This window comes from Hetaerina americana, unplaced genomic scaffold, assembly GCF_022747635.1.
Source record: "Hetaerina americana unplaced genomic scaffold, ioHetAmer1.1.p SCAF_1, whole genome shotgun sequence".
Classification (NCBI taxonomy): domain Eukaryota; kingdom Metazoa; phylum Arthropoda; class Insecta; order Odonata; family Calopterygidae; genus Hetaerina; species Hetaerina americana.
This window is the reverse complement of record NW_027286069.1, coordinates 13,852,344-13,879,347: the sequence shown is the minus strand read 5'-3', so window position 1 is coordinate 13,879,347 and position 27,004 is coordinate 13,852,344. Positions and strand designations below refer to the sequence as shown.

The 27,004-nt window shown below is 36.2% G+C and overlaps 1 protein-coding gene across 2 annotated transcripts in view; it reads right to left on the bottom strand.

The window, feature by feature from the left end:
* Su(z)12 (Polycomb protein Su(z)12) overlaps nt 1-27,004 on the bottom strand; it is a 68,200-nt gene that overhangs the window by 23,068 nt on the left and 18,128 nt on the right. The window contains exons 2-10 of one of the 2 annotated variants that reach the window (XM_071586151.1): nt 13,851-13,897; nt 13,123-13,312; nt 12,870-12,961; nt 12,502-12,733; nt 8,332-8,553; nt 7,993-8,126; nt 5,030-5,270; nt 4,380-4,708; nt 940-1,250 (exon numbers count right to left, since the gene is read on the bottom strand). In XM_071586151.1, the coding sequence (XP_071442252.1) occupies nt 940-1,250; nt 4,380-4,708; nt 5,030-5,270; nt 7,993-8,126; nt 8,332-8,553; nt 12,502-12,733; nt 12,870-12,961; nt 13,123-13,312; nt 13,851-13,897 (1,798 nt within the window). The remainder of the gene's footprint in view (nt 1-939; nt 1,251-4,379; nt 4,709-5,029; nt 5,271-7,992; nt 8,127-8,331; nt 8,554-12,501; nt 12,734-12,869; nt 12,962-13,122; nt 13,313-13,850; nt 13,898-27,004) is intronic. The other variant, XM_071586156.1, reaches the window with a different exon arrangement.

Below are 27,004 nucleotides of genomic sequence, written 5' to 3'. Positions count from 1 at the left end.
GATTTTTGGGATATAAATTACCTAAGGATTGTACAAATTCCTCAAAATTTCAGATTACTGCGGTAAGACATTTACCAAAATAAAGTAGCTTCATCTTGCATGAGCGGAAATCATTTCGAGTTGCTCAAGAGTATGCTGCACTTTTCCAACAAGGAGGACACCCAAGACAATTACAGTCAGCAAAAGTAGTCTTTTTAGACAATGCCATTTAAAAATTTTGGGAAGTACGCATGCAATCCTGGAGAAATTCTCTGTGCAGATGATTACGCATTTTCAAGTAAGGCTAATGATAAGCAATGAAGAGGTTATAGCAATAACAGTAACGTGTATCTAGAAAATATTTTCCTACAGCAATACTCATTCAGCTGACAGAAGTTACTAGTTATGCTGAATCATTGTTATGAGAATAAATTACACTAGCATAGAATTAGTTAAGTCACTTCTTAATCACAGGACCCATTTAGTCACAAACACTAGGCAAAAATAGCAAGGGGGCCATTTATGTGTTGTGGCAAAAATCTAATATGGAGAAAATTATAGTTTAAGAAGATGTGTTGAGTAAGAAATCAAAGAAACAGTTCATCAAAACTTTGATATGGAGCATGGTTTTAAAAGGCACAGAACACTGTCATCAAAGCAAGATGATGCTCTTAGATTAAAGGCTCTTGAAATGATGAAAAGTGTAGACTTTGGCAAGGTGCAAACGTGCTGGAAGACACAGGTCTTCACTAAATTTTTATAAAACTTTTTTCATAACTGTACATATATTTGTACCTTGTATTTTGATAACTTACCACTTATCTCTTATATAAAATCAAATTTAACAAACCAAAATAAAATACTATTATTTCATTGATTCTGCTGATTCCCTCAAATTATTATGCAAGAATTTTAGACAAATGTGCTCTATGCTTCAAAAGAAATATAAATCTTACTCACCCTCCACCTGTATACCCCTGAGAAGAATATGCTCCATTAATTACTGTCCCAGGGTGCAGTGCAGGATTAACTTGAGAATTCTGTCCTGTGGCAGTTCCTAGCTGGTGAGAAAGCCCATGAACACTCCCAGCTACCTTGTTACGAGGAGGTCTGCAAACAAGAATATGAGTAACCGGTGTCCTTCTAATGGGGCCATCCCGAGAAAAGGCAAGCCCTGGAGGTTGCGATAGGAGATCATGGGGTCCTCCACTGTATGATCCATCATGGTGTTCATTGATTGAGACATCAATCCGAGCACCTTCTGGAATGGGCTGAAACATCAGGCAACCAACTATTATTATTTCAATGTTACCAGGAAAGAGAGAGTACACACACATTATAGAGTTCAATTACAGTACTCTCAACTTAATTTTATAGATACTATTAAGCAGCATGAAAAACTGTACCAAAGGCTTATAGAAGGGTATAATATATCTGGGTAAGCAGTAATCATTGAATTTGGAGAATGCAAATGAGAGACTATTTAGAAGATAAAATGTTTCTAATAAACTGAACAAAAAATGCATTGAAAATTACATTGGTATGTTACATTGAAAGTCTGAAAGATACTAAATAATAAATATGTTAATTGAGTTAGCCACTCAATTAGAAGTTTTCCTTGAAAATGCTGCTGCAATAACAAATCTTAATGGGCAATGAGCATTAAAATTATAAAACAATCATGATATAATCAAACGTCCATCACAGAACTTTATGGCACTTTTATAAAGTCCCTTTGCATTGGAAGGGTTTATTTCTAACAGGTTATTCGATGAGGGAAGAAAGGCAGTCACTGTGCAAGTCCACCCGGGTACCCATAGTTGGATTCTTTTAATACCAAATATCAAATATTCTTTTTCTTATTCCCCTAAACTCAAATTCCACATCATTCCAAATCATTGTACATTACAAATGTCAAATATAGCAAGTTAATAATTACTTCACAGCAAAATAAAACCTAACAGTGGAAATGAACACAATACTGGGGTGAAAATTATAATTAGGCAGCTATAAATTGAACAATAAAATGAACTAATACCTACATACCGAGTAAAAATTCATCAATTCAATAACGCTCAGATTGAAATGCATGACCTTCAAAGCCAACAGGAACCCCCAGCCAAAACTATAGAATATTTAGCACAGAAAAACTGAAATATGTCTACAATGAAATTTGAAGCAATGACTTGTCCTATGACTTGCAATTATATTACTTATTTTGAAAAATTTCCAAAGATATTGCATGCTATTTAGTGTTTCAGTACTTCAACGCTGCACTTATATAATGAAGTAATCGTGTTTCTGGTATTCATTTCTTGTGAATAAACTCCATGCCAAAATACTTCTTTTGGCTATGTCAATTGATTCAATTTGAAATAATATCAGCCACGATACTAAACAGATGCAGCATCTTACCTTGGAATTACGAGACCAATTAAAAATATTTGTTTGTACTTAATGCCATAATTCAAATAATTTGAAGTAGCAAACCCCCTTTTAAGACGATCATACAAGGGCTCATATCCAGATTTGTACACTGTAACCACCCGGGTGCAAGCATTTTATTCTCTCCATTACTTTTTCACCTGATTGTTTAGTTAGATGAAAGAGAACTCAGGGCCAATATGCTGCTGAAGCATAGCTTTCTGAGGGAATGAGGAAGATGGAGACAGAATTGGTATCCTATTAAGGCCTAGGGGGAGTGGAGGTCATTGTTACTCAAAAACTAGGAGTAAACATCAAAAGTGCTAGTAATGTCAAGTGCCAACCAAATAGCAATATTTTTAATGGTATTGGGGAGGGGGGAAGAGCACTGCAATGACTTTTGCTCAAATCCCAATGCCTATCATCTTTTCACGTCTAACAATAAATAATTGAATACTAGTCTTCCTGTCAGAAGGGAAAACATCATGTGCATATTTTAGAAAGCATATGAAATGCTACACATATTTTGGACACCCAACACTTGTAGTGGTAATGTTTTAGTTTTTAGAGTACCATTTCTATTTCTACATTGTACCACAACATAGCTAGGATGCGAGGCACAGTACTCCAAAGGCTTAAGTCATATTGCCATACTAACTTATCCTCCACATATCTCTCTCTCTTCACCAAAACCTTGGTAGCATCGCAGCTAGTAAACAATTTGGTGGTGAAATGAAAGTACATATTGAAATTGTGGCTAAAGAATATAACTGACTAGTTTAACATTGCATGTAATAAAAAAATAGTTTTTAATCCACAATATCATGGTGGTGATGGAAAATGAAATGTTAAATTCCCCAAGATTTTGCTAACTTTGAAAGTGTTTGCATTGAAATTTCCCTGAGTTAGGGTATTCTCAGATCTTGAAATATTACACTTTTTTGCTTCCAAATATTGCCAAACTATGTTCAGTCAATTGGCATAAGTCATCAATTTTCACTGAACCAAGTATTTTAAAAAAATAATAGGAAAATTTTGGAATTCATGACAAATAGAAATAGAAGGCTAAAAATATGAAAAATATTTTAAAAGAGTGAATTATAAAAAATAAGAGAACCCTTATAGGTGCATTGAAATACATGTAGTAATGTTAATATTAAAATCAAAATTTCAGGAAATTCCATCTAAAAGATGTTGAGTCAAATAAGTCAGCACTGCATTGAAGAGATAAGTTACAGAAATATTTTTACATGGGAACGTTTTTAGACAAACAAAGATGGTTTGGTTTATTACAAATTGTAAGAATTATTGAAAAGAGAATTTAGTGGTGGAAAAATGTGTGCTGCTGAACTTAAAACACACTTGAGATTGCTGTTAAGTCATAATTCAATACATAAGGGTGGTGTTATACCATAACCTCCATGGGTGATGATCCTTTGCATGGAATTCCCTGATTTTTAGTAAATTTTCACAAATTTCCTGGATATTCCACAATTTTTCAATTCCCTGTTTCTAGGATTTCCTAGTTCTGTCCAAGCTACCCTACTAGTGCATTTAGACTCTTTGGGCAAGTTTCAAAGCACATCAATAAAAATACACTTACTATTTTCATTAATCAACTATAATTTTAGTTAAATCCAACGTAAATATTTTTGCTTAGATATGGCTACCATATTCCCACTAAAGACACATAGAGAAACGACAAAAAATTAATAATGGAAAGAAATTTGACAGCATTTGTATTTTTACACCAAGGCATGATGCTTCACCATTTGCAATTGCTGTCATGAGTGGGGGAATATTAAGATTTAACCTCCAGATTTAGATTTACCTGCTGGGCTAACCAGAGGATTTCGAAAATAATGCCTTCCATATGCATTACCCTCTCCTGCTCTCCTCAATCTACCCTTTCCACACTTTGCATAGAAAAGCGCCATTAAGTTTTGTGAGGCCTAAAAACATGAAATAATACTCACCACATATGTGAATAAAAATCTTGAATGGCATAACTTCAGATGCTTAAGCAAAGCATACAATGAAACACAGTCAAGAGAACACCAAGGGCAGTGCAAATCTTCACAAGCCTCTGTCTGCTGTCTACTGCTACTATTGTAAACAAACTGATACACTATTTGCAGGCGAGGTTGTTGTGATAACTGGTGGCTATGGTTGAGGTGATTCTGATGGACCACTGCACCAGAGGATGGAACCACCATGCCATCTTGCTGTTGCTGGCTTGAATTCTCATTGCCCAGGGAAGATGCTTTGCGGCGGCCAACACGGCAACCAATTCCTCCAGCAGAGTCTGAGAAAAGATGAATGTAAGTATAAAGTGTATGCAGTTGATCGCTTAGGCCACACTAATTTGGAGTAATGCATTACAAAACCTATAATTGCTCAAATATATGCTAATAGGTTATGAGGGTGAATTACTTGTGTACTTCAGAAAAGACTTTTCAAATGGATAAAATGTCGTTAGATGCTAACACTGAGGTGAGAGAGCTAACACTGAGGTGAGAGAAGAGTTGGAGTGGATATGATGGGAGAGCCTACCTCCTCCAGGGATCAACAGATAATCATGCATAAGATAATCAGTGCTCTGCCATGCACAAAACAAATTCATTACCTGGCCGACTGTTTTCCTTGTCTCCATCAGTGGATGGAGTTGAGTTTGGAGTGGATGAAGGGGCTGATGAAGACTGCTGTGACTGCTGTTGCTGTGGAGTAGCATGGAGACCTTGCTCAGAGCCTGGGCGTGGTCTTAAGGGTCTTGGCCTCTCAACTGACGAGTTGCTAGCTTCAGGAGTCCACTTAAGTCTAAACTTCAGAGTGGGACCACGAGTAAATGTTTCAAATGGTCCAAGATCCTGAAACAGTTTTATTGATACATTCAAGTATATATATTAAAGAGGAAAAATGCTAGGTCACTATTTTCGCACTCATCACAGAATGATTTCTCTGAGGCAGTCAGTCATACTAAAAACTTTCACAAAATGTGAAGCATAATGGTTGGTTTGTAAATACAGTAAACTCTTGATTACCCGTGAGTGTACTATCCATGCTATTCTCCATCCAGTACCTCAAAATTTTAATACAATTGCAACCATAAAGATAATTAAATGCTTTGATATTCCTATATACTATTTTTTTAAATGCTATTTTTAAATACCAGGGCTTTCTCAAAAGTTTTTAATTTTATTAAATAATAAAGTTGTCAGTAGTAGGTCAGTCCAAAAAGTTCCCAACCCTTATTTATTACAAAAAAATTATTTCACTAACAAATTATTGGTCAAGGTCCCCTTCAAAGTATTCTCCTCCCCAAGGTATACACTTATTCCAATGATTTTTCCACTTTTTGAAACAAGTCCTGGAATGGCTCTTCCAAAATGCTCATAAGCTCTTCTGTTGAATTTTTCTCTATCAAATGGTGGCAAATCTTTTTCCTTTAAGTGGGATTTTAACTTTCAGGAACAAGAAAAAGTCACATGAGGCCAGGTCTGGTGAGTAGGGTGGGGGGTGGGAAGCACAGCGGTCTTGTTTATGCAAAAAACTCACGAGATCTGAGAGATGAATGAGCTGACCTGTTGTCATCGTGAAAAAATCCCTCACTACTCCCCCAAAGTTCGGACCATTTTCACCTGATTCTCTTCCTTAGACATTTCATAACCCCCACGTAGTACTTAGTGTGGACCGCCTGGCCTTCAGGTTGGTATTTGTGATGCACAATCTACTTTGCATAAAATAAAATAACATTACCTTGACATTGGAGCAAACTTGTCCAGCTTTTTTGGGGCGGGAGGATGTTTCACCAATCCATTATGAAGACTGAACTTTTGTTTCAATGTCACACCCACAAACCCAAGGCTTATCACATGTTATGATCCTTGACAAGAAGGCTTCATCCTCTTCAGCTCAATCAAACAGTTCCTGACAGACTTGAACTCAAAGTTGTTTCTGGTTTGCTCTCATCAGGTAAGGCACAAATTTGTCAGTGACTCCATGCATCCTCAATTTTTCAATCTGGATTTCATAGTACGAATCAATCGAGATGCAACACTCATCTTCAAATTTCCAGACAGTCAAATGCCGATATGCAAGAACAAGATTATTCACTTTCTCGATGTGGGGGTCATCAGTCGATGTTGATGGTCTTCCGAAATGCTAATCATCTTTCACTGATTGCCGCCCCTTTTTGAACCAAGTTAACCACTCATAACATGTGGTACATTTCATAGCAACCTCACCATTAAGCCTTGATAATCAACTCTTAAAAGTTTCAGTGAAGAGTTTGCAGAATTTCACAGAACAATGCTGCTCCTTCAAAAAACTCATTTACGCAGCTCCGATTTTTCACCGCAATCCATGAACACCCCTTCACATAAACAGCAGTAACTAATCAACAAAACAAGAGATCAACAAGTGGTTGAAGTCAGTTATGTAGGAAGTTTCCAATGACACAACACCTACAAGCAGATTAAAAAATAACCAACTGAAGGCGCCCTATTAAAAGAGTTGGGTAACTTTTCGAAAAGACTTTAATTTAATAATTTTTTTTTACCTCTTAAATGCTTGAGAACTGTAAGATAGAACTCAGCATTTACTGTTTATCTTTCAGGATGAAATTCATGATGAACAACACCTTCGACATCAAAGAAAACCAGCAGCATGATTTTGATTTTCGACTTCATCTGGATTTTTTGGTTTGATTTAATCCACTTGAAAACGGATGTTTTCTTCAGAGCATTATCACCGTAAACAGCTGTCAACATTTCAGAAATTTCTTAATAACTTTTACTGCACTTCACTGAAAAACTTGACGTTGCTCTGTGATTTCGTCAATTTCCATTTTCGACAAGCAGTACACACAAGGACAACGGAAACCAACATAACTGGCACCATATGCACAGCTCAACGATCCGCCAAGCACAGACGGCTCATTGGGTCTCAGGCAACTAGTGCCACCAGTAGGTGTGCTGTAGTCCACGTCACGGCCACCAGATTGCACCAGTTCGTACATTTATTGGACAGACCTCGTACATATATAAAGCAAAGAGTCTGACCAGAAGAAGGCCTCAGAGAAGGCTAATAGTTATTCTCATTACTGCTGTGACATCAAGATCGCCTCCCATCTTCCTGAACACCAACCGATTATCATAAGTCATCTTCTTCTTCCTTCTATTGATGATCCTAATACCACCTTACCAGTACATGCAATCAAACTTATTGCTCAATAGTCCTCACATACAGCTGCCATTCCCTTTTTTGGGAGGAGAACTAAAACCAAATTGATGAAATCTTCCGATTAAATTTCTCTCTCATAAATGATATAAATTAGCCCATGTAAAGTAGTTTTGTTTGCAACATTCATTATCCCTTTCTTGATATACTCCATTTTTTATGCTATTTTACCCATTTCCTAGTCCTCACACATTTTCTTCAACTCCCTCCTGGTACTCCTTTCTTTTTATACCGGTTATTGCTCCCACATTCCATTTCCAGATAAGACATATGTGAGGCATATATTTGCCTCATTGTATTCCATGAGCATAGTTAAAATAAAGGTATGAGAAATTTCACTAGAATACATACTTCTGCCAAGTGTTCGCCCACTGTTTCCCAAGAAGAGTGCTTCCGTGGAGATGCCCGCGGTGGAGGTGGTGGTCCCAAGTGGCTCGGTCCATTTGCATGGTTGAAACAATTTGACCCCCTCAAACTAGCTCCTTCTAGAACAAAGGTCAAAAAACATTACTGTGTAGACAATTTGAAAAGCACAGCCTCTCATGCAACTTTATCCCATAAAGGTTTACTTTTTGCTGTATCAAATTGCACCCATATTTTACCAAACAATTCACAAGATAAATTACATATACACTCTTGAGATTTATGCTATATTCATGAGCATGATATATTTGATATTATAATGCTTACCATTCTGCTGTCCTTGATTATAAGGAGGAAGATAAATTTGGGAGGCCTGCAATGCTAATTCATAATCTCCATCAGTAAGCAGACACCTATTATGGCGGTCATAAACTACCAACTCAGCACCATAGAGACGAGACTCTCCCAAACTTATTTCACCTTCCCCAGATCTCTGGATACCCTGCTGACTTACATGCATAGATGATCTTCTCCTTTTAGGAGGTGGTTCTGTAAAAAGAAAAGCATATAAAAGCATTTACTAATAACTCTCACAAAAATTTAAGACCAAATCATTTGTAACTATGACAAAACATCACAATTTGAATTTAAAGATTAGCAAATTTCCTCGCAAATATTATAGGTAACAGAATTATCATTGAATGATTAAGATACCATTTAGGATGATATGAAACTCAGAAACAAATGCATTTATATAAGTAAACAAAAGTTAATTCCCAAAGCGTTTTAACTGAGAATAAATTTCCAATAAATATTTTAATGTTTGTTCTCCAACAAAGTCTTATCACCTAGCCTTAACAAGCATTTTTTGAGAAAAAGACATTGAACATGGATTTCCTACTAAACACAAGATGTTGAGGTAACCATGCCAATAGTTGCCCTCATTCAAATGATCCCACTGCCACTAGTTCGCGATATTGCTGCTTTGGCTCAATTTAAAGCAATTATTAAGCTGGTTTCCATTGGAAAACACATGAAATTAGCATCATTAACATTAACAAAAATTTCATGGGCACTGCTCGCTGTAAAGCAGGGTTGTGGGTACAAATGTAGCACTCATCGGCACTATTTAAGGGTTATCAAAAGAAATTATGGCTGGCAGCCACAATCAAGCATATGTAACACAATTTGGAACTGGTACCCAAAATCCTGAGTGGTTGCAAAATTTTATGGGTGGCAAATAGATTTCAGTTAAATAAGGAAAGATTCTATCCCATTAATCACAAAATAGGGCTTTATAAAACCAGAAACAGGACACATGATTAGAGGTCAGCTGCCACAGATAACTGCTTGTTTAAAAACACCATGGTTAGTTTATTAGAGATGGGCAAGGAAATTTCAGAATCCAGGGCTAACAACCAAATTTTTAGCAATAGTGGCAATAATTCAGGCCTTGCTTCAAACATCAACACCAGTTGCCGTAATTCAGAAGAGAATGCCAACAACCATGGCCGACTGAATGATCATGGCCTTGATACCAAAAATAGGAGTGAGTTTCCAAGTTTGGTTGTCCAATCAGCAGCCATATGTCAAGAGAAAATTAGGACTAGGTAGAGCATTTCTGTACTGCCACTCGAATTCCACCATCAATATCCATGATTCAGGGCTGGGTATCACAAATAAGGGTAAATTTAAAAAAAATGAAGGCTAGTTGCAAAACTTAAAGACCCAAGGCATAAAATGTAGGCTCATCACCATTCAGAGCCTACTTCAAAATATCTAGTCTGGCGGCATTAAGGCCAGGTTTAAAAATAGCACAACTCGTTGCCACACAAAAAATAAGGACAGACTGTCACAATTTGGGGATCACTCGCACATTAAAGGGCAAGTATTAGCAATTCAGCTTCATATGCCTAAAACCAAAGTAGGCATCATAATTCTGACCAGGGATCGCGATGGTGCTGAGGCTAACGTACAGGCTTTTCAACAAGAGGGCCCATAGGGTTCAAATCCTGGAGGCGGCAGATATTTCTCAGGGGTATCCCGATCCCTACTTGGGATGCTTTGTGGAGAGCACCTTGAATGAGTACTACGTCCGTCGGATAGAACGTTAAACTGCGGAACCCTTGGTACCTTTCCACAAGACCCTTCCTTTTCCCATCCATCCCTAATGGCACAAATGACCTGGGCTGTCGGTCGCCTCCCATAAAAACGACTACTACTACAATTCTGAGCAGGCTGTTAAAAATCAATGCCAGTTGCTGCAAAAGTAATAAACCAAAATTCAACACCAGCGATAACAATTTAGGATGGGCTTAGAAGCAATCAGGGCTGACTGAATTCCAAAAACAGGTTTGGTGGCCAACTTTTCAGTTCATATGTCAACTATCAGAATTCAGTCCCATAACGTGAGATTCACAAAAACTGGATCAGCGGTCACAACTCTTTCCAAATGTCAAAGATAGGATTGCTGGAAAAGGGTACCGGTTGATACAATTAAGGAACAAATGCCACTATCACAGGTGGCTGCCATAACTGGGGCTAATCACAAAAATTATAACTAAGCCTCAAAAAACACGGCTGCTTTTCTCAATTCTTGAATTCTCGGGTACATTGAATAAGCAGAACTGATTGTCATTCATGAGGACTGGCTTTTAAGCATCAGGGTTGAATTTTCACAAAATTCAAAGGCTCAAAGAATCATTAAGTTTCTTAAGCTCTCAAAAAGAATAAGAGCACTGCAGTAGTATAGATGTTTTTGTTTCCATTGATAAATATTAACTATGATATGCTATATATATATGATCTAATACTTTTTATATACTCTCAAAATCAGGCATAAACTTGCTGCATGTGACATATTATTAATGTGAATAGCTACTATGGTATTTAAGTGGCAATTCAAAAATGTTTCATTCCAGTTTTTCCTTGAAAGATTCAATGCCGCTAACAGAGCCATAGAAACCATGATGTTACTTGGTGGACTAACACAAAACAAACCTGTTACCCACAATGCACTTTTGAGACGGAATGGGGGTTTGGAGTCTGTGGCTAAGGTAGCCATATCAGAGTTTCATATATTTTTTCACCGACTACAGCCCAAAAGTCTCATGAATAAATGATCTTCATTTAAAATAATAATGACTTTCTTCAACATTTTTCACTAAAATAATATGATTGAAGTAGATAGGTAGTCATCTTTACTTTAGGGCAAGATTGAGACTATGGAGTCTTTTCTACCACCTAACTCCTAAAAGTAAAGTTAATAAGGGCAATTATAAGCTCATTGTATTACAAGAAATGACATTAAATTTTGATATTTTTTTATAAACAGTTAATATGTAATAAATGGACCTCTTTCACATGATTAAAGATTAATATTGAGCTAAAAAAAGAACTACATAATTACCCTATGACACTGAATCAACTGTATTTGGTGCAGTAACTAAAGGTGATGTCACGAATACATTAACACAGGAAAATGGCCATTGAAGGAAGATGGTAGCCACATATTGAAGGCATTTGAAATGAGTGTGGAGCCGGATGGTGAAGGTGAAATGGACAGAAAGGAAAACAAAGGAGGAAGTACAAGGCATGGTAAGGGAGCAGAGAGGAGTATTGGCAAGGATCCAAAGAGGACCTGAAAGGTAGGTGCAGAGTATTTTAATTGACAATGGGATGTTAAAGACATCCCATCGTCAATTGTTGTGATAGTGGTGAGGACATCAGGCATGTCACGCAAGAGGGGGTAGGAATACAAATGGGATAATAAGAAAAGATGGTAACAATTTTCCAATAGATCTCTATAGTAGCGCAACCCAAATTCGATACATTACATCATATTTGGATGACAAAATGAATTCAAGTCAAGTGCTATTAACCTTACCTGGTCGAAACTTGTCACTATCTTTTCTTATTATGATCGAATTCCACCACATCATGCCTGAAACTACCCAATTTGTACAATAGGGATGTAGGATGGAATGAGGGGAGGAAAGAAGTATACAGAGTTGAAGTGGTGCTTTTGTAGAAGAGGTAGTTGAGTTGTGTTTGTTTGGAGAGGCAAAGAATGTAATATTGTTCAGTCTTTATCTACTAAAACCTTAAATGGTAGAATATAAAATAATAATGGTGATACATCTCTAGTTATGCATTTCTGATTGTTTTAAAAATGTTTTTGGAATTATTTCTCCAGCACAAATTATTCCAAATACTATCCAGGGGAATATAAAATTTAGTATTAAAAACCAATCAACTTTACCAACAATATTTCATTCAACAAAAATTACAAATTAGAAGTTGGATGAGTCAAATATTTAAAATTGGACTAGTACAGGCTTATTTTTAATGAGAAAGAAATTACACTTCAGAAAAATGAAGAAATACCCAAAATTCAAATATCTGAAAAACTTTATAGGACCAAAAGTTTTTATCTATCCTCATCCACAATAAAGATCACTTATTTAGGAAGAAAAAAAATCTCCATTCATTGCTTACCTCCAGCAGAATCTTGGTCATTATGAGATGAATTTGTACCCTCTATCACTGAATTCTTTCCTGTTGAGAAATAAACCCTAAGAAGTAGCATGTATGACTTGACAAGATGACCATTTGATAGTGAAAAGGAGTCTGTAGGAATGGAAACTGTGGGAGATTGGGGCAGAATTGCTTTGGTTTGATCGCTGTCATCATTTGGATTGATTGGTACTTCACTTGTGCCAACGCAGACCTTCAAGACAAAATGAAGTTGTATGAATACAATGACATGAAATGCCAGGAAATACATATTCAATTAGACATCAATGTTTTCAAATTTACAAATGGTCAATCCCGAAGCAAAGACATGAAGACTTTAACACACAAACCTGCATGATGGGTGAGGAGACATCCTTCCTCTTTTTGTGACAGATTTTCACCAGATAAGTTTCTACCAAGACTGGATCTTGAGGACCTTCAACTGCAAAACAAATTTAAAAAAAGAATTAAATATGCTAAAATTATGTGATTTCTGGTGTACAGATCTTGATCCACTTTTTTCAAATTAAGTATAATAATCTTTATCCTGGAAACAGCTCCAGGAAAGCTATTAGAATATGCACTCAGTCATTGCAAACATACCTTTCTTGTCAAAAAATCCAATAAAGGTAAGGGTCATGTAAGAAGAGGGTGGTCTATCTGGACGTGCTGCTTCCCTCTGTTTAGCTAAAGCTCTATCCAGGAGTGAGTCTACCCTGAACATTTGCCGAGTTGAATGTGATCTTGACATACGCCCCTTCATGTATGCAAGAGTTCGGTTAAGGAAAATAGGCTGAAAAAAGGAATAATTAATTTACTAAAAATGTTAAAATATCTTAAAAAGCTTGATATTTCTAACAGAAAGCTATTTTTTATCAGTTTTGATGGCCAAAATATTAACAAAAAAATATTTAAATATAATTGCCTATGATGATAGATATCAAATAAATTATTGAACAATCAACTAATAATATTTATTTTAGTGAGATAATGATTTTGAAAATTGTATATGAAATTAATGACTACAAATTATCAGTTCAGAGCATCATAAATTATTATTAGAAAAAATAACTAGAGCAATTTGTTATTAACAACTTTTAAATTCCTTTCTAGCCTTCTTCAACTCCTCAGAGTCGTCTTCACCCTTAATACTATCAAAAATGCTAGCACCCTTGGTAAACTCAATAAAATATTGCTGACACTAGAGAATAAACGACTGATTTACAAATTAACCTGCCTTACAAAAGTATCCTGTAAAGAAGTTGAATCGAATAGGAATTTACTGTGAATATTGGATATTAATGCGGTAAAATTATCATTTAGGTACTTACAGACATCATGTTCCGCGTCCTGAGGAATCTATAAATTTGGGTTGGTTCTGAAAATAAGGAATGTTTACAAATGAATTGAGGTCATAATGGACACAACTATCTTTGACAAAAACATCGATACACTCAGGTGTTATAAAAAAACATTTAGCGTTAGAATGATGTTTTAAATCAAGTAGAAGAAGAGTTAAATGAAAATTCCTATTTAAAATAAAGCATCTTCAGATAATTGATACTGCATAAAATTTGAGCATTACATTGCTCTTAATTAAGGCATATTTATTCCACTTAATTATAAACTGACCACATTTTTCATTAAACAATTGAGGATACCTAGCTGTGAAGCCAATATAAAATAAATCAGAGTTATTACAGCATCGTAAATCCAATGACTATTTTGCCAATTACAAATTAAACCTCTTGCATAAATAGGAAGGATGCCTTTTAGCAATGATGTTGAAGTCATATTATTACCCCCATCATACTACGGCAGGCGATATCATGTCAGAAAATTAGAGAGACTAAGTGTAGAACAAATTTAAGAGGTCATTTATTCCATAAACGATAAGGGATCAGAATAACTGAAAAAAATGACATTTCTTCTCTAGAATCTATTTCATGGTAAAACAAATGGTTTCTTGAATCAAAGTTTAAAGTTTTAGAACTCACAAAACCAGAAAAAAAAATTTGATGCAATAACTATCAACTCTTTCATTTCTAACAATAATTCGTAATATTTTTTTGCTAATCCATGAATTTGAAGAACTTTCCTGTTAGAAATTCCAGGGTATGTTCAGGTTGTAACGAGGCACACATTATAAGCCAAGTAGGCTCACAGGGACTATCTTTGTCTACTGATTTTGGTGATACTTTCTCGGCTATTTTTTTCACAATTACCAGCGCAAGAGCACAAGATTTATCACATAATTTAAAACACCCAAAATACATTGACAAATAGCTGTTTTCATCTCTCCAAGTTGGTACCAACTATCTTCAGATCTTCACCGGTTCAAAGGTTTAAATTCAAACTCTCAGCATCACTTATATTTTTTTCCTTAAAATTTTTAAACCCATACTTAGACCTTCAGTCAGCCTCTTATCACAAGAGATAATATGTAAAAAGAGTTCCCCTAAAAAATTAATATCTTCTCGTGTTACCTTTCATCAACTTCCTTGTTTTTCCCTTTGATACGAAACTTCTACCGAAATACATTTCCAGTATTTTTCGACATTTTTTTTAGAATTCCAGGCTACAGCCGCGCTTAATTCTACTAGCGGATTAAAAAGTGATGGCTGTAGTTTCCTTATATTTATAAATTACTTTTTCCATACGGTAAAAGGACCAGGCTTTAAATACGTTTCGCCAACGCTTATCTTAATTAGCCAAAGAAATACGGCGCGGAAAATACATATCGAGCTACCGAGACGAAGAATGGGTTTTTAAGATTTTTCCATATTTTTGAACAATGAAGAAAAGAAATATATGGATATTGACGAATAAATAAAAAAACCGCGTACAGAAATGTCATTGCTTAAATACCTGCACAGGTAAGAAAAGAGAATCCTTAAATGGCTTGCTTAGTATTATTATATAGATATTGCATTTAAACCATAAAAACATCCACTATGAATCCCAAACAAGCTTTCGAGATCCAGGGCTAAAAAGTGTAGACCGATATCATTTCGATCGGCAGAGGTCTCCGTAAAATAATTCGGCGGTGGCCTCGGCGTGCAATGGGCACGAGACATCCTCCTAAGAATATCTGAAAAAGGAATACTTTTTCATCACTGTTTCGAAATATATGCCAGACAGGGGAAATGAAGCATGAAAAGGAGTAATTATAATTTTTTGCATTGCATATACATTCAGGAATCGTTCAAAATGTTTTTGGAAGAATTTCGACTTCCCATTTTCTCGATCCTGCAAATTGAATTATGCGTTTTACTATTTAGATCAATTGTTCTAATCCAAGACACTCAAGGCGTTATTCATGACCCGTAATTGAAAGTAAGAATAAGGAGTAAGATCCAAGGCGATACTATGACTTGACTGACAACGATAGACCATAAAGGTCAATGCTAAACATGTTCTCCATTAGTAGCATGAAACAAGGAAATAAATGTTTGTCGATGTGCTATTTTGGGTGTTGAACACAAAATCTCACTTAGAAGAGGCTTAAAATTTGACAGCTATAGCAATCAGAATGGAGTGGCCCAGTTACGAGGATACGGCATCCATGAATACCTGGTTGAGGGGAATTTATCCATCCAAAAGGTGCGGAGGACGAAAAGGGTTACAGATTTAAATAGAAACGGGGCAGTTGAAAAAATTACGTTATGTTTATTTAAAACTGCAAAACAGTGGAAAGAGTAAAATATTTGGCGTGTGCCTTTGAACCCCTCGCACATGCCCCTGCCTGGGGTATATCTTCACTTCCCTCAAATAGATCCACATGATTTATCTTAACTGGAAATAAACATTACACCTAACGAGTCAACTATAGAATGTGGGACAAGGACATTACATAAAAAAGGAAAGAAGCCTAATGCCACTGTTGTTAGCAGTAGTCTGCCAACTTAGGGTAGTTTTTTGGATGGACCCTGGCACGGCAATCTACTTAACTCGTAAGACCTAACATGACACAACATATGCCCAAACCCAATACTACATATTGCATTAGCCCATTCTTTAGCTCCTCATACTTTCTAGCTACGTTAATTTCATTGATCATAACTATTGTTATTTCCCACAATTTTAAGCAACTCGGATAAAGGACAGTAAAATTATACCGCAGCCCGACAGGCCGGAAAGTAACTGATATGGAAGACAGCGGAGCAACGGCCGATAAAGCAGACACGGCAGTTCCATGTTGCCACTCTAAGTCCTAGAGCTCTTTATTTATTTGTATATAACTATAGCCCTCCCATGATGCTCCTTGCGCCATTATGCGTAAGGGGCTTCATGGGAGGGAGGTTGATGCTATTTGATTTACGAAAGCAATGATTTCTAATCACACATGTCGATTATTCAGTACTATATATTTGACCGTTAATAAAAATAAATACATTCAAATAATATTCCTAATTGTGAATAGTTTTCAAGTTTCAATGTTGATACTCATTAAAGTGACACGTGTTAAATTTTTCTGAATTTCATGCATTATTCTTAATACAAAAGCTTTTAAGTCCTTGCCTTAATCCCGTAATAAGCATTTACCAGTATTTTCGTAAAATACTGATAAATACTTATTACAATGGAGGTGCTTCGTAATAAAATAACAAACTCTGGAGAATTAAGAAAACTATACGAATTAATGCAGGGAAATAAATGCCTTTGAACATATTTCCACGAATTTTTCCGTTGGATAATTCCCTAGGCCTGAATGGCTGGCCATACTTAAGGTCATGACGAAAATAGATCCAAAATATGCACACATTTTTTTTGTATATTTACAAGCGTTTCAGGACTAAACAATGGTGTGATTTCCGTTATCTCGTTTCCTCCCCCTTCCTAAACGTTTCTATCTTTCTCTCCTATCTCTCACCACCCTTCCTGATGCTCGTGCCGAGCAGATTTCGGTTTCAAAACCATTCATATTCCAAGTGGAGTAGCGACCATTGGATTGTGAGGACGTCTCAGTAACGACTTGGCCACCACGGGCTAGCCCTCCTTCCTTCTCTCGCCATTTTTGTAAAAAACTCTTTTTTATAGACAAGAAAAATATGCATACCCACAATGAGAAACATTAAAAGCACCCAAATCAAATAATTTCAGCTCAGTACACTGGTTGTGACGTTAATGCGAACTTCGAACGTGCAGTGAATGGGGAAGGAAGTGAGATCGAAGGGAGTGACAATTTGAAATCTAAATGCGAAAGGTAACAACGGCCGAGAGGGATGGAAGCGCTTTTACTCATGGCGAGGGAAAAGATGGCGTCTTTCATGACCCATTTCCTAGAAGTAACTGTTTAATTTCAAGAAATACATAATGGAATCAATTACGTTCTTCCCTGAAGGTCAATTTACTTGTTTGAAGTCAAGTAGCTCAGGTACCTAATGAATATGATGGAGAGACTGGAACACACATTATTGGAAATAAAACTCTTACTTGTCATGTAAGCATTTAATCCTAGGAGGAGATATCAAAACCAAAATTAGTGGGATCGTTGTACAAGTCCGAGATGAGGCTGCACACAATTTTGGGTACAATCCGTTCATATTTACCGGGTGCGGCTTCCCATTGATGTTTTACGAAATTAATACAGCAGTCTGGCCTTTCCATGAATCACCATTGTTCATATTAGTGGTGCTCATGTAGATCTAGACAAATGGTTCTTCCCAGCGAACTAATTCTAACCAATGATTTTGGCAAATTAAAAAGAATATAGTAATTTGAACCAGTTACGATTGCCACATGTAACAATTTAAGTCTAATTTAAAATTACTCTTTATAATTGTTAACTGATAACAATCGCAGGTAGAATATATACATCATAATAAACCAACTGGAAAAACTAAAATTACAAAACTGCTCACTGTGCGCGAAATTCTACTGGTAGGTATTTTCTCTCGTAGACTTGTTTATGGACCAAATTAAGATTTATACTTCATCCATACTTCGCTATAATAATAATAACCCATCGACTGGTTTAGCCAGCGTATTCAGTTTTTAGTTGCGCGGGTGCATATTTATATCCAACATTTTTTATCAATGCTCAGTTCAACTTAGCATATGACTAAAGTCACTCATTTCGCTGTAAAATTTATGACGGCCATGCAAGGCCAAAACAGATTTCATTAGGTGGATATTAGGTATATAAGGTATCATGCTCATGGGCAATGACTCATCATGCCTCCGTGACCCGGTCGTCACGTCAACACTACACCAGCAAGGTAGGAAATACGTCCGTGGACGATTCATTCTTGGAGTGGTGTCGCTAGACAGCAATAATGACGCCAAAGTTCAATTTATATCTATTTAACGTATATTTTAAACAGATTTGTAACGTGTGGTATCATTTGGGGGAGATGATATTTTTAAAATTACCGGAGTATTATGGACTCCCGGAAAATTCCTCGGGATAATACTCAATCCCAATTTCCTATGACACTTAAGCCACTGAAAGTTGAATTAATTTTTCTTATTTCTAAGAGAGGACCAAATTAGCTTCGAGGGTCGAACCCACTCCATTCCCTACTATATGTATTATTCTTTTGGTGGAGTTAACTTAAGGTGAACTATTGGACCTGAAATCAACATGCAATTCAGTCGCCCAATTATAAATAGATCTATTGAAAATTTCTATTCAGATTATCAGCCATGCTAATTTCCATTAGTTGTATCTAAAATATTCAACATAAACCTTACGTTGGAATAAAAATACTTAGAAAAGAGGTTTAGGTATTTTGCGTAATATATTTTAAAGTTGAAGAAAAACGCATCGGTAACAAGCAATTGAAATCGTTCAACTTGTAAAAAAAAAACTTCCCACCATTCCTTCCAACCCACGTTACTCCAGAATTCCACAACTTTAGTTAATCGTTTGTTTATATCTGGTTGGACAATATAATTTAACTCTCTACGAAAACTTAGTCGCAAAACTTATTCCCTTTCGGCTATATTATACACACATAAGCGTGTTACTATCCAACAATTTGGACCAGATATCATCGGATGGGTGTAAAGAATGGGGGTTAGATTTAAACATCAGAAAATGTACAGCACTGAAGATTTGGAATAAACGAAAAGTGGAACAAGACATTCATTAAAAAATGGATGGGATTGACTTCAACATTTTAAAACAGGTCAAATATGATTTTTCTTTATTTCGGCACCCCTATTTATTTATAAATGTTTGCACATGCATACTTTTTTTAATAAATACTTACAGATGTATTAAAAATTGCAAAATTACAATGATTAGTCTTTTGTACTTTTTTGATAATCAGAAGAATTAATGAACTAGGAAGTCTCTGATTTATGAAATTACACTCGAACGTGTTCCCTCTTTCTCCCTTGTTTTCAAATATATTTTCTTAGGCTCCTCATCACGAGCTATCTTAGCTTGAGCTATTACGACTTTGATACCTGCCGAACGCCTTCCATTTAATGTTATGTTACCTTAGACGTCAATCATGATTGACAATTGATCGATGAACAGTCATTTTGCCCTTATATCTCACATCTATGTAGTCCTAATATATTCCTATCATGTTCTAGGGTTCGAAAATGTCAACTGAGTACTTAAGTTTTTTTTATAAAATCCCTAAGAATTTGTTTTTCACTTTTAATGGAGTTATATTCTTCATATTAGTGTTAAGATTGTTGCCAATTTAGCCATCACCCATATCGTTAACAAAATCCTCATCAAAATTTGAGAACATTTTGAAATTAAACCCTCACAAAATACTAATTCATGGGTTTGACAAAAGTTATATAAATAATCACTGTCTAAAATATATTATGCAAATGACCACAATTTTATAGTTGAACCACCGCATCTAACAAAAATAATTTAACAAAATGAAGGAAATAAACCTTTCAATTTTTATCACCGCCAAATCGGGGAAGCCATCATTTTGAGGATTCCCATTCCCGACTTTTTCCCTATTTTCCCGACGAACTTGCGGTCCCTTTTCCCTAATTTTTTCCCCATTTCCACATTATATTCTCTACATCTCATCCAATACTTTTTTTAACCAAACCGTATCAAATTCCTGACTATACTTAAAATTCGTCCCTTTTCCCAGTTTTTCCCAAATTATTTTAGAAATTTTACAGTTATAGTTTTACCCTATCTCCCGATTTTCCCGAATGAATGACTACCCTGCAAATGCCGTCAAATTTGCAGCATGTTAACGGTTGCTATTATCCACAGCCAAAGAACTCGAATGACAAGCAAATACCGGCAGCCGCAAACTTTTCGAAAACCCGAATTCTGAATGTGAAAGACAAAACAAAGGAACTGCAGAGAGAACCTGTGACTGCCTCCTCTCTGCTGGAAAAATAACCCGAAAAAGATGCACGCCAAGGTAATCAAATCAAATTCCGCGGTTAGAAAGAGCATTAGATGGTGGTTTCCTTTCCTCGTCTCACCCTTAAAAGATTCATTCCTAAAGGAAAAATAATATTACCCCTTAATCCAATCGCAGCCCCGCGTTAGTATTCCACAACCCCCGCCATGTGAGCTGCGAGCGTATTCTGAAGTTGCTTTGCCTCTTGGGCACCCGCTGAAGCCGTGGTGGAAACCAGAAGGAAGCTTCCTTGGACGTTATATTGATTTTCACCCGCACCCCGACAGATGATTCCGGAAAACAGGGGAGACTTCCAGGACACAGCGGTCGCATCCCTGTCACACCTGTGCTATCCTGTACGTGGATGTCTTGAAGAGAAGAGGGCTTTCTTTTCCCAACGATAAAAACCTAATATTTAGATGTCAGATTAAACAACCTCGTATACATTTACACATGTAACGTCAGACTATTTAACGCAGTAAGTTTCAACCAGCCCTCGTCCTCTAACATTGCACTGGGGAACATTTCTATTTAACCAGGATAGCTATTGGTAACCGAAATAAAATGCACCTTTCAGTATCAAAAGTCATCATTGAATGAAGCTTATAGGGCAAATTCAGACACGATATTGTCAAATCAGTCGGAAACTCGAATATCGGCTTTCTATTTTAAACTCAACAAGAACATAATAATCAATAATAACTCTTACTCAGTAATATTATGGCCTGCGACTTTAATATCCGATCGACTAACAGTAACTTATGCTGCATAGACACCAACTTAAGAAACCACGAAACACTATGAATGGAAACCATGACTCGTGGATGAAAACCCAATTTGTTTTGCAATCACTTACTCTTATCAATACGTAAAAAAATACAAAGAATATAAAATTTGTATTCTTATCGTAATCTCCCACCGTGATGGGGTTACACGAGCGGATATGAAATTTTAACACTGATTTGGGATTGATGATCACAGCGTTAAAACTACGGAAATAAAAAATTTACACCGCAATAAAAACCCAAAACGAAAACTGTACCCAACTGCGAAATTTTAAATTGTCGGGTGTTATACTAAATAGCATTAACCAGAATTGTCGGTGGATGAACTGGTTTAGACGATGAAAAAGCATGGAAAGCGTTCGTCGGTATTCAATGCTTTAACATTACCAAATCAAACATTACGTCAACGAATTACACACTAGGATGCCTCAGCAGAGAACGAAGTGCTCTAGGAATGCGAAGGAAATTATTACTTTCTACATTTAAATCGCTACTGGATCCAAAAACAAAACCCTTGACTCGAAGAGAAAGAAATTATAACGAACGGCCACCAAGTGAAAGGAAACCGGGATGAAGACTACATTTTTCTAAAAACGTTCCACGATCACAACTGCAGAAAACATTATGTTTTCCAAACATAACGGTTTTCAGCACTTGAAAAAAACTAAAAATTTTCATTTGTGGCTGTAACGCTGAAACAGAAGACCGTGCATCTTATGGTGGCTTTCAGGTTAACATTTAGATTAATATATTCGATGTTTTCAGGTTTATCTTCGTGGAAATCCATTATCACTGAAGTAAAAAAGATGTAAAAAATGTAAATGTAATGACGCCGACGCGTAGAAACTGGTCGTACCTGATAAAAATTTTCATGGAAAGACACATTGTTTTTTCACTTCAATGTAGATTTATGTTTAGTTCTTCGACTTTTGAGAAAAAAGGATTTTTCGATGTAGTTGGTATTGCAACTAGAAGTCTCAATCGTGAACGCCCAACCGTCATAGTTAACCTATGCTTAGTACCGGCGAATAATTTATCTCATTACCGATTGCCATATTTTCTGAGACATTAGACTACTGGTACAAGCTTATCGTGACCATGCATAAAAAGTAATTATGTGTACCCTGATCTTGAAGAACCTCTTTAATGACGCTTGAGTGCTTTGGAGAGAAAATTCTACCATAAATCTAGACAAAATAATATGTAAAATAAACGTAAGTATAAAGAAAAGGAGGCCACCAAGATGAAATGCATGACGTATAGATTACTGTGCTCACCAAAGCGAAGTAACGATATGGAATGACTAGCCCAAGGACTATCCGAGTGGAAAGTTTTATCCTAGGCCCAAAGGCGCGTTAGATGGTGGCGTTTAATATTTATTAGCCCTCTCCCTCCTTACATGAATATCGCGTTAACGTTCTGTCTGCGATAGAACCCCTCCTTTTAAAAAATCAGGAGTGTAAATGAAAAACTAGCTATTAGCTAACCGTTGATCACCATGCACAAATCTAATCTCTCCCGATTAAGTTAACTTGTGATTTTATTTCCTGAATACTTAATCCGGAAACCGTAAATGTTACGGCGGCTACGAAACTTATATTTTGAAAATGATACCTATTTTCTTGCACTCAAAAAGGAACCCCAAATTAAACTAAGACTACTTTTGCTTAACACAAGAATGGATTTGGTAGATAGACTTCCGAATCAAAACTAGCGAGTTCAAATCACACCTTAAGTATATGCCCACGTACTGGTACTTCGGCTCTTAGGAAAATGAATGATAAGCCATGCATGGAGTATATGAATTCGATCGAGCATTGCTCATGTCATCACACAACAGACGCGATCGGGCCGTGCATCGATACCCTAGAGCGATCTATCTTCAAGCATAGCACAGACCCAGAGCCCAAATTCCAATTATTTGTAGCATAGCCGCAAATAACGTCGGGTTCCGTAGCGAGAAATTTTGAGATGTGCCACGGTTTTAGCTATCAATCGCGTCCACTACGAGAACGCTAAAAGGATCAGTTTTTACGCCCAAGATGCACAAGGTAGAACCCAGGTCGTAAATGGATAGCTTGAAAAATCCATGCAAAGACAGAGGTGGCATTCGTGCGCATCTAAATCATTTATACATTATATGAATACATAAGGTTGATAGCATTCCTTTAAGGGACATACACCAAGCCCTAAGTTTAGAAACTGTTTTTTTGTTCAAAATTCGCAAGGAATGATCTTCATTGAGTACTTGGAAAAGGGTCATATTATTACGGTTTCGTACTTTGCATCGTTATTGGACAGTTTGAAAATCGAAGCATAGGAAATAAGTCCACAATTGGCCCACGAAAAGGTGCTTCTCAGTCACGACATCACACCAGCACTCCCCTGCAGTTGCGGTCTGATGACGCTGCGATTCGAACTCGTTCCGCATCCCCCCTATTCTCTTGATTTGTCTCCTTCGGACTACTGCGTATTCTTTGATATGAACAGATGACTCGTGTGAAAGAGATTTTATTAAAAACGAGGAGACGATTACGGAAACAAATGTCTACTTTGCAAATTTGGAACAATCGCATTATTTGAAAGGAATCAACAAGCTGGAGCAGCGTAGGAAGAAATGTATAGTGAGCCGAAAAGGAACCTATGTTGAAAAATAAAAACGGTTTATCTCAAAAATTTTAAAGAGTTTTCATTTTTAAACAGACCTTTCAGCCCAACCTCATACGAGTATATGCTAGGAAACTCGGCAAAGGATGCCGGGAAACAATGACACGCTTCCAAGAGCTACGGAGTTTTTGCGACATGCCAACGACCTCGTTAAATAAAAATGTTTGCACTTGAAAATAGGTGTTAGCGCAAAAGCAAATGTTGTGACCACACTGCGTTTTGCCTATCCCACAGTTTAAACGGCACACAAGAGAGACGGGAATTGCCCAAAGTGAACTAGCCAAACAAAATAAGGGCTTAGCGTTTATTTATCCAAGTGAACATTTCTCTGGAGCGATGAACTGAGGGGCTCACGAAAACCAACAGATAAATGAATCGATTCTCTCGATCCAGCAAAATAATCAAGGAAGGGCACGTGAAGTGGGGTTGCAGTAACAGTAAGCCTAAAGCAAAGGTGCAACAAACAAGTAAAACTACGTATAAAATATGCGAATAAACAGTTATTGTATCATTAATATCAAGTAAACCCGAGGGAAAATTTTTACTTCATTTTAATTTCTGGTATTTTCTTGAAAGTTTATCCTCATCGCGCTAACTGATGAAAACGTTATTTCTTACGCTTGCATAATTATCCAACAAACACTAAAATGGAACAGTGAAAAATCTAATGAAACCGTTTACTATTTTTATTTTCCTGAAATGGGAATAAATGGCAATATTATTAATTGTTAGTCTGCCATTTAATGTAGGTTTTGAATGGATTTAGACTGGACACGCTTAAATTCCAATGCCTCGCCTAAAAAGACAAATCCTGAAAACACACACTACAGTAAACCCTTCATCTAATTCCCCAAGTAGGCATAAGTATAATCATTTTACTCCAATAACCTATGTCCGCGCTACTGAATAAGTGAGACCATTCTATCAGTTGTATAGATGGATAATGCAGTCTGACCAAATAACCTATTGTATAATGAATAATTTATTTACATTCCAATCTTGAGAGGTAAAACACTTGCAGAGAAAATCTTCAGCGATTGCACCTTCCTTTTCTAGAGAATAGTTAAGTATTACATTAAATAAAAAAAGAATTTAAAATTTATAATTCGCACAATTAATAGGTAATTAATATAACCATAATTAGAGAAATCCGCAACGATATTTACCTCAACGCCGAACCTGAAGGCTCACAGCTTATACCAAGAGCAAATAAACCTGTAGGAGTGACTTTCAAGTTTTCACTAAACAAAAATATGGCGACAGTCAACGGCACACAAATAAAACATTGGCATTCAAATATTCAAATTTTAAAATTAATATTAGGGAGATATCGAGGATGAAAATCTATCATAATTGTAATTGAAGCACTCTTATAAAAGCATTGCGATTAATTGGGAAATTCTTGACCCACTCCCTCTTTCTCCCGCTCGAAACTGTAACAACAAAAAAGAAGTAAAAAATATTTCCACAACAATGATTGTTTAAAAAACTGTTTGCTCCTTTGGTTCTTTTCGTTTATAAAAAAATAAACCCTTTCAGAAACGCGAACAACCCCTTTTCACGGTATTTGTTAACCGAATATTGGAGCGAAACCACGTATGTCAAGAATCGCGTTGAGGGTTTATACTTTTCCATACACTTTGTTTTTATCTCCGAGAAAACTGTCTTCCGCAGTTTCCGCGCACGACTGGATTGAATATATTCGTATTCTTTCTCTGTGCCACACCTAGCCCAGTTATCACTATACGTTGCCTCACCTTTCGAATTCCTTCATCCTATAGAAATATTTTGAAACGGTTCATCGACTTCAATCCACCCCATACATACCACACGCCTTCTAAATACTCCTATTGCCTCTTCCACTTCTTCCTAGTTCAGACCATATAAGGTTGCATGCAACTTATATGTTTGTGTAGTTTATTTCCACTTATCTATACATCCAATCAGCTGCTATTGTGCTATTTTTGGAGTAATATTAATGAATAAATCAATTTATTGAATGAATCTCAGCAAACAGATGCATCATATTATTTTAATATCATTTAAATGACGAATATCAATTGGGCAACATAGATGAAAAACATATGACTCAAAAAGTTCTCTCTCTGAGTTTTATGGAGTAAGATAAATTAAATAAAACAACTGATTTAGCCTGCGTCTACATGATGCCGAATATATAAGATTACTTTTAAGTCAGAAAATGAATTTTCAACGTGGGAGGGAAAATTAAAAAGTACTTTCCAATTCCTAGAAAGTAAAAATCGCGTTACAATTTTGACTTAGAATGACAGCGAGATAATCTTTACAGTATGGCATTGTGCATGATATGGATTGAATTACAGGAAATATCTAGATAAAAAAATAAACTTATTTCATTCATAATATTATTGGCATTGATCTAGCCTAATTACACTTATTCATATAAAATGTAACCAGATCATTCCTTTTCATAACTGGCCAGTGGTTTAATTTCTCCGACGAACTGGGCGGATTTTACATGAACGTCGAAGATTTTACTATTCAGATATCATCACTGAGATAATTTCCAACATGTTCCATTGAGTTTCCCTCTCTCTAGTTTTCGCGTAGATCAAGGATGTTGTCAGTATTAAACTGCATTTCGTCAGTTTTAAGATACTACATTCGCTCTGTGGATGATTCGAGTACGTAACAAATGTATTAATTATTTAA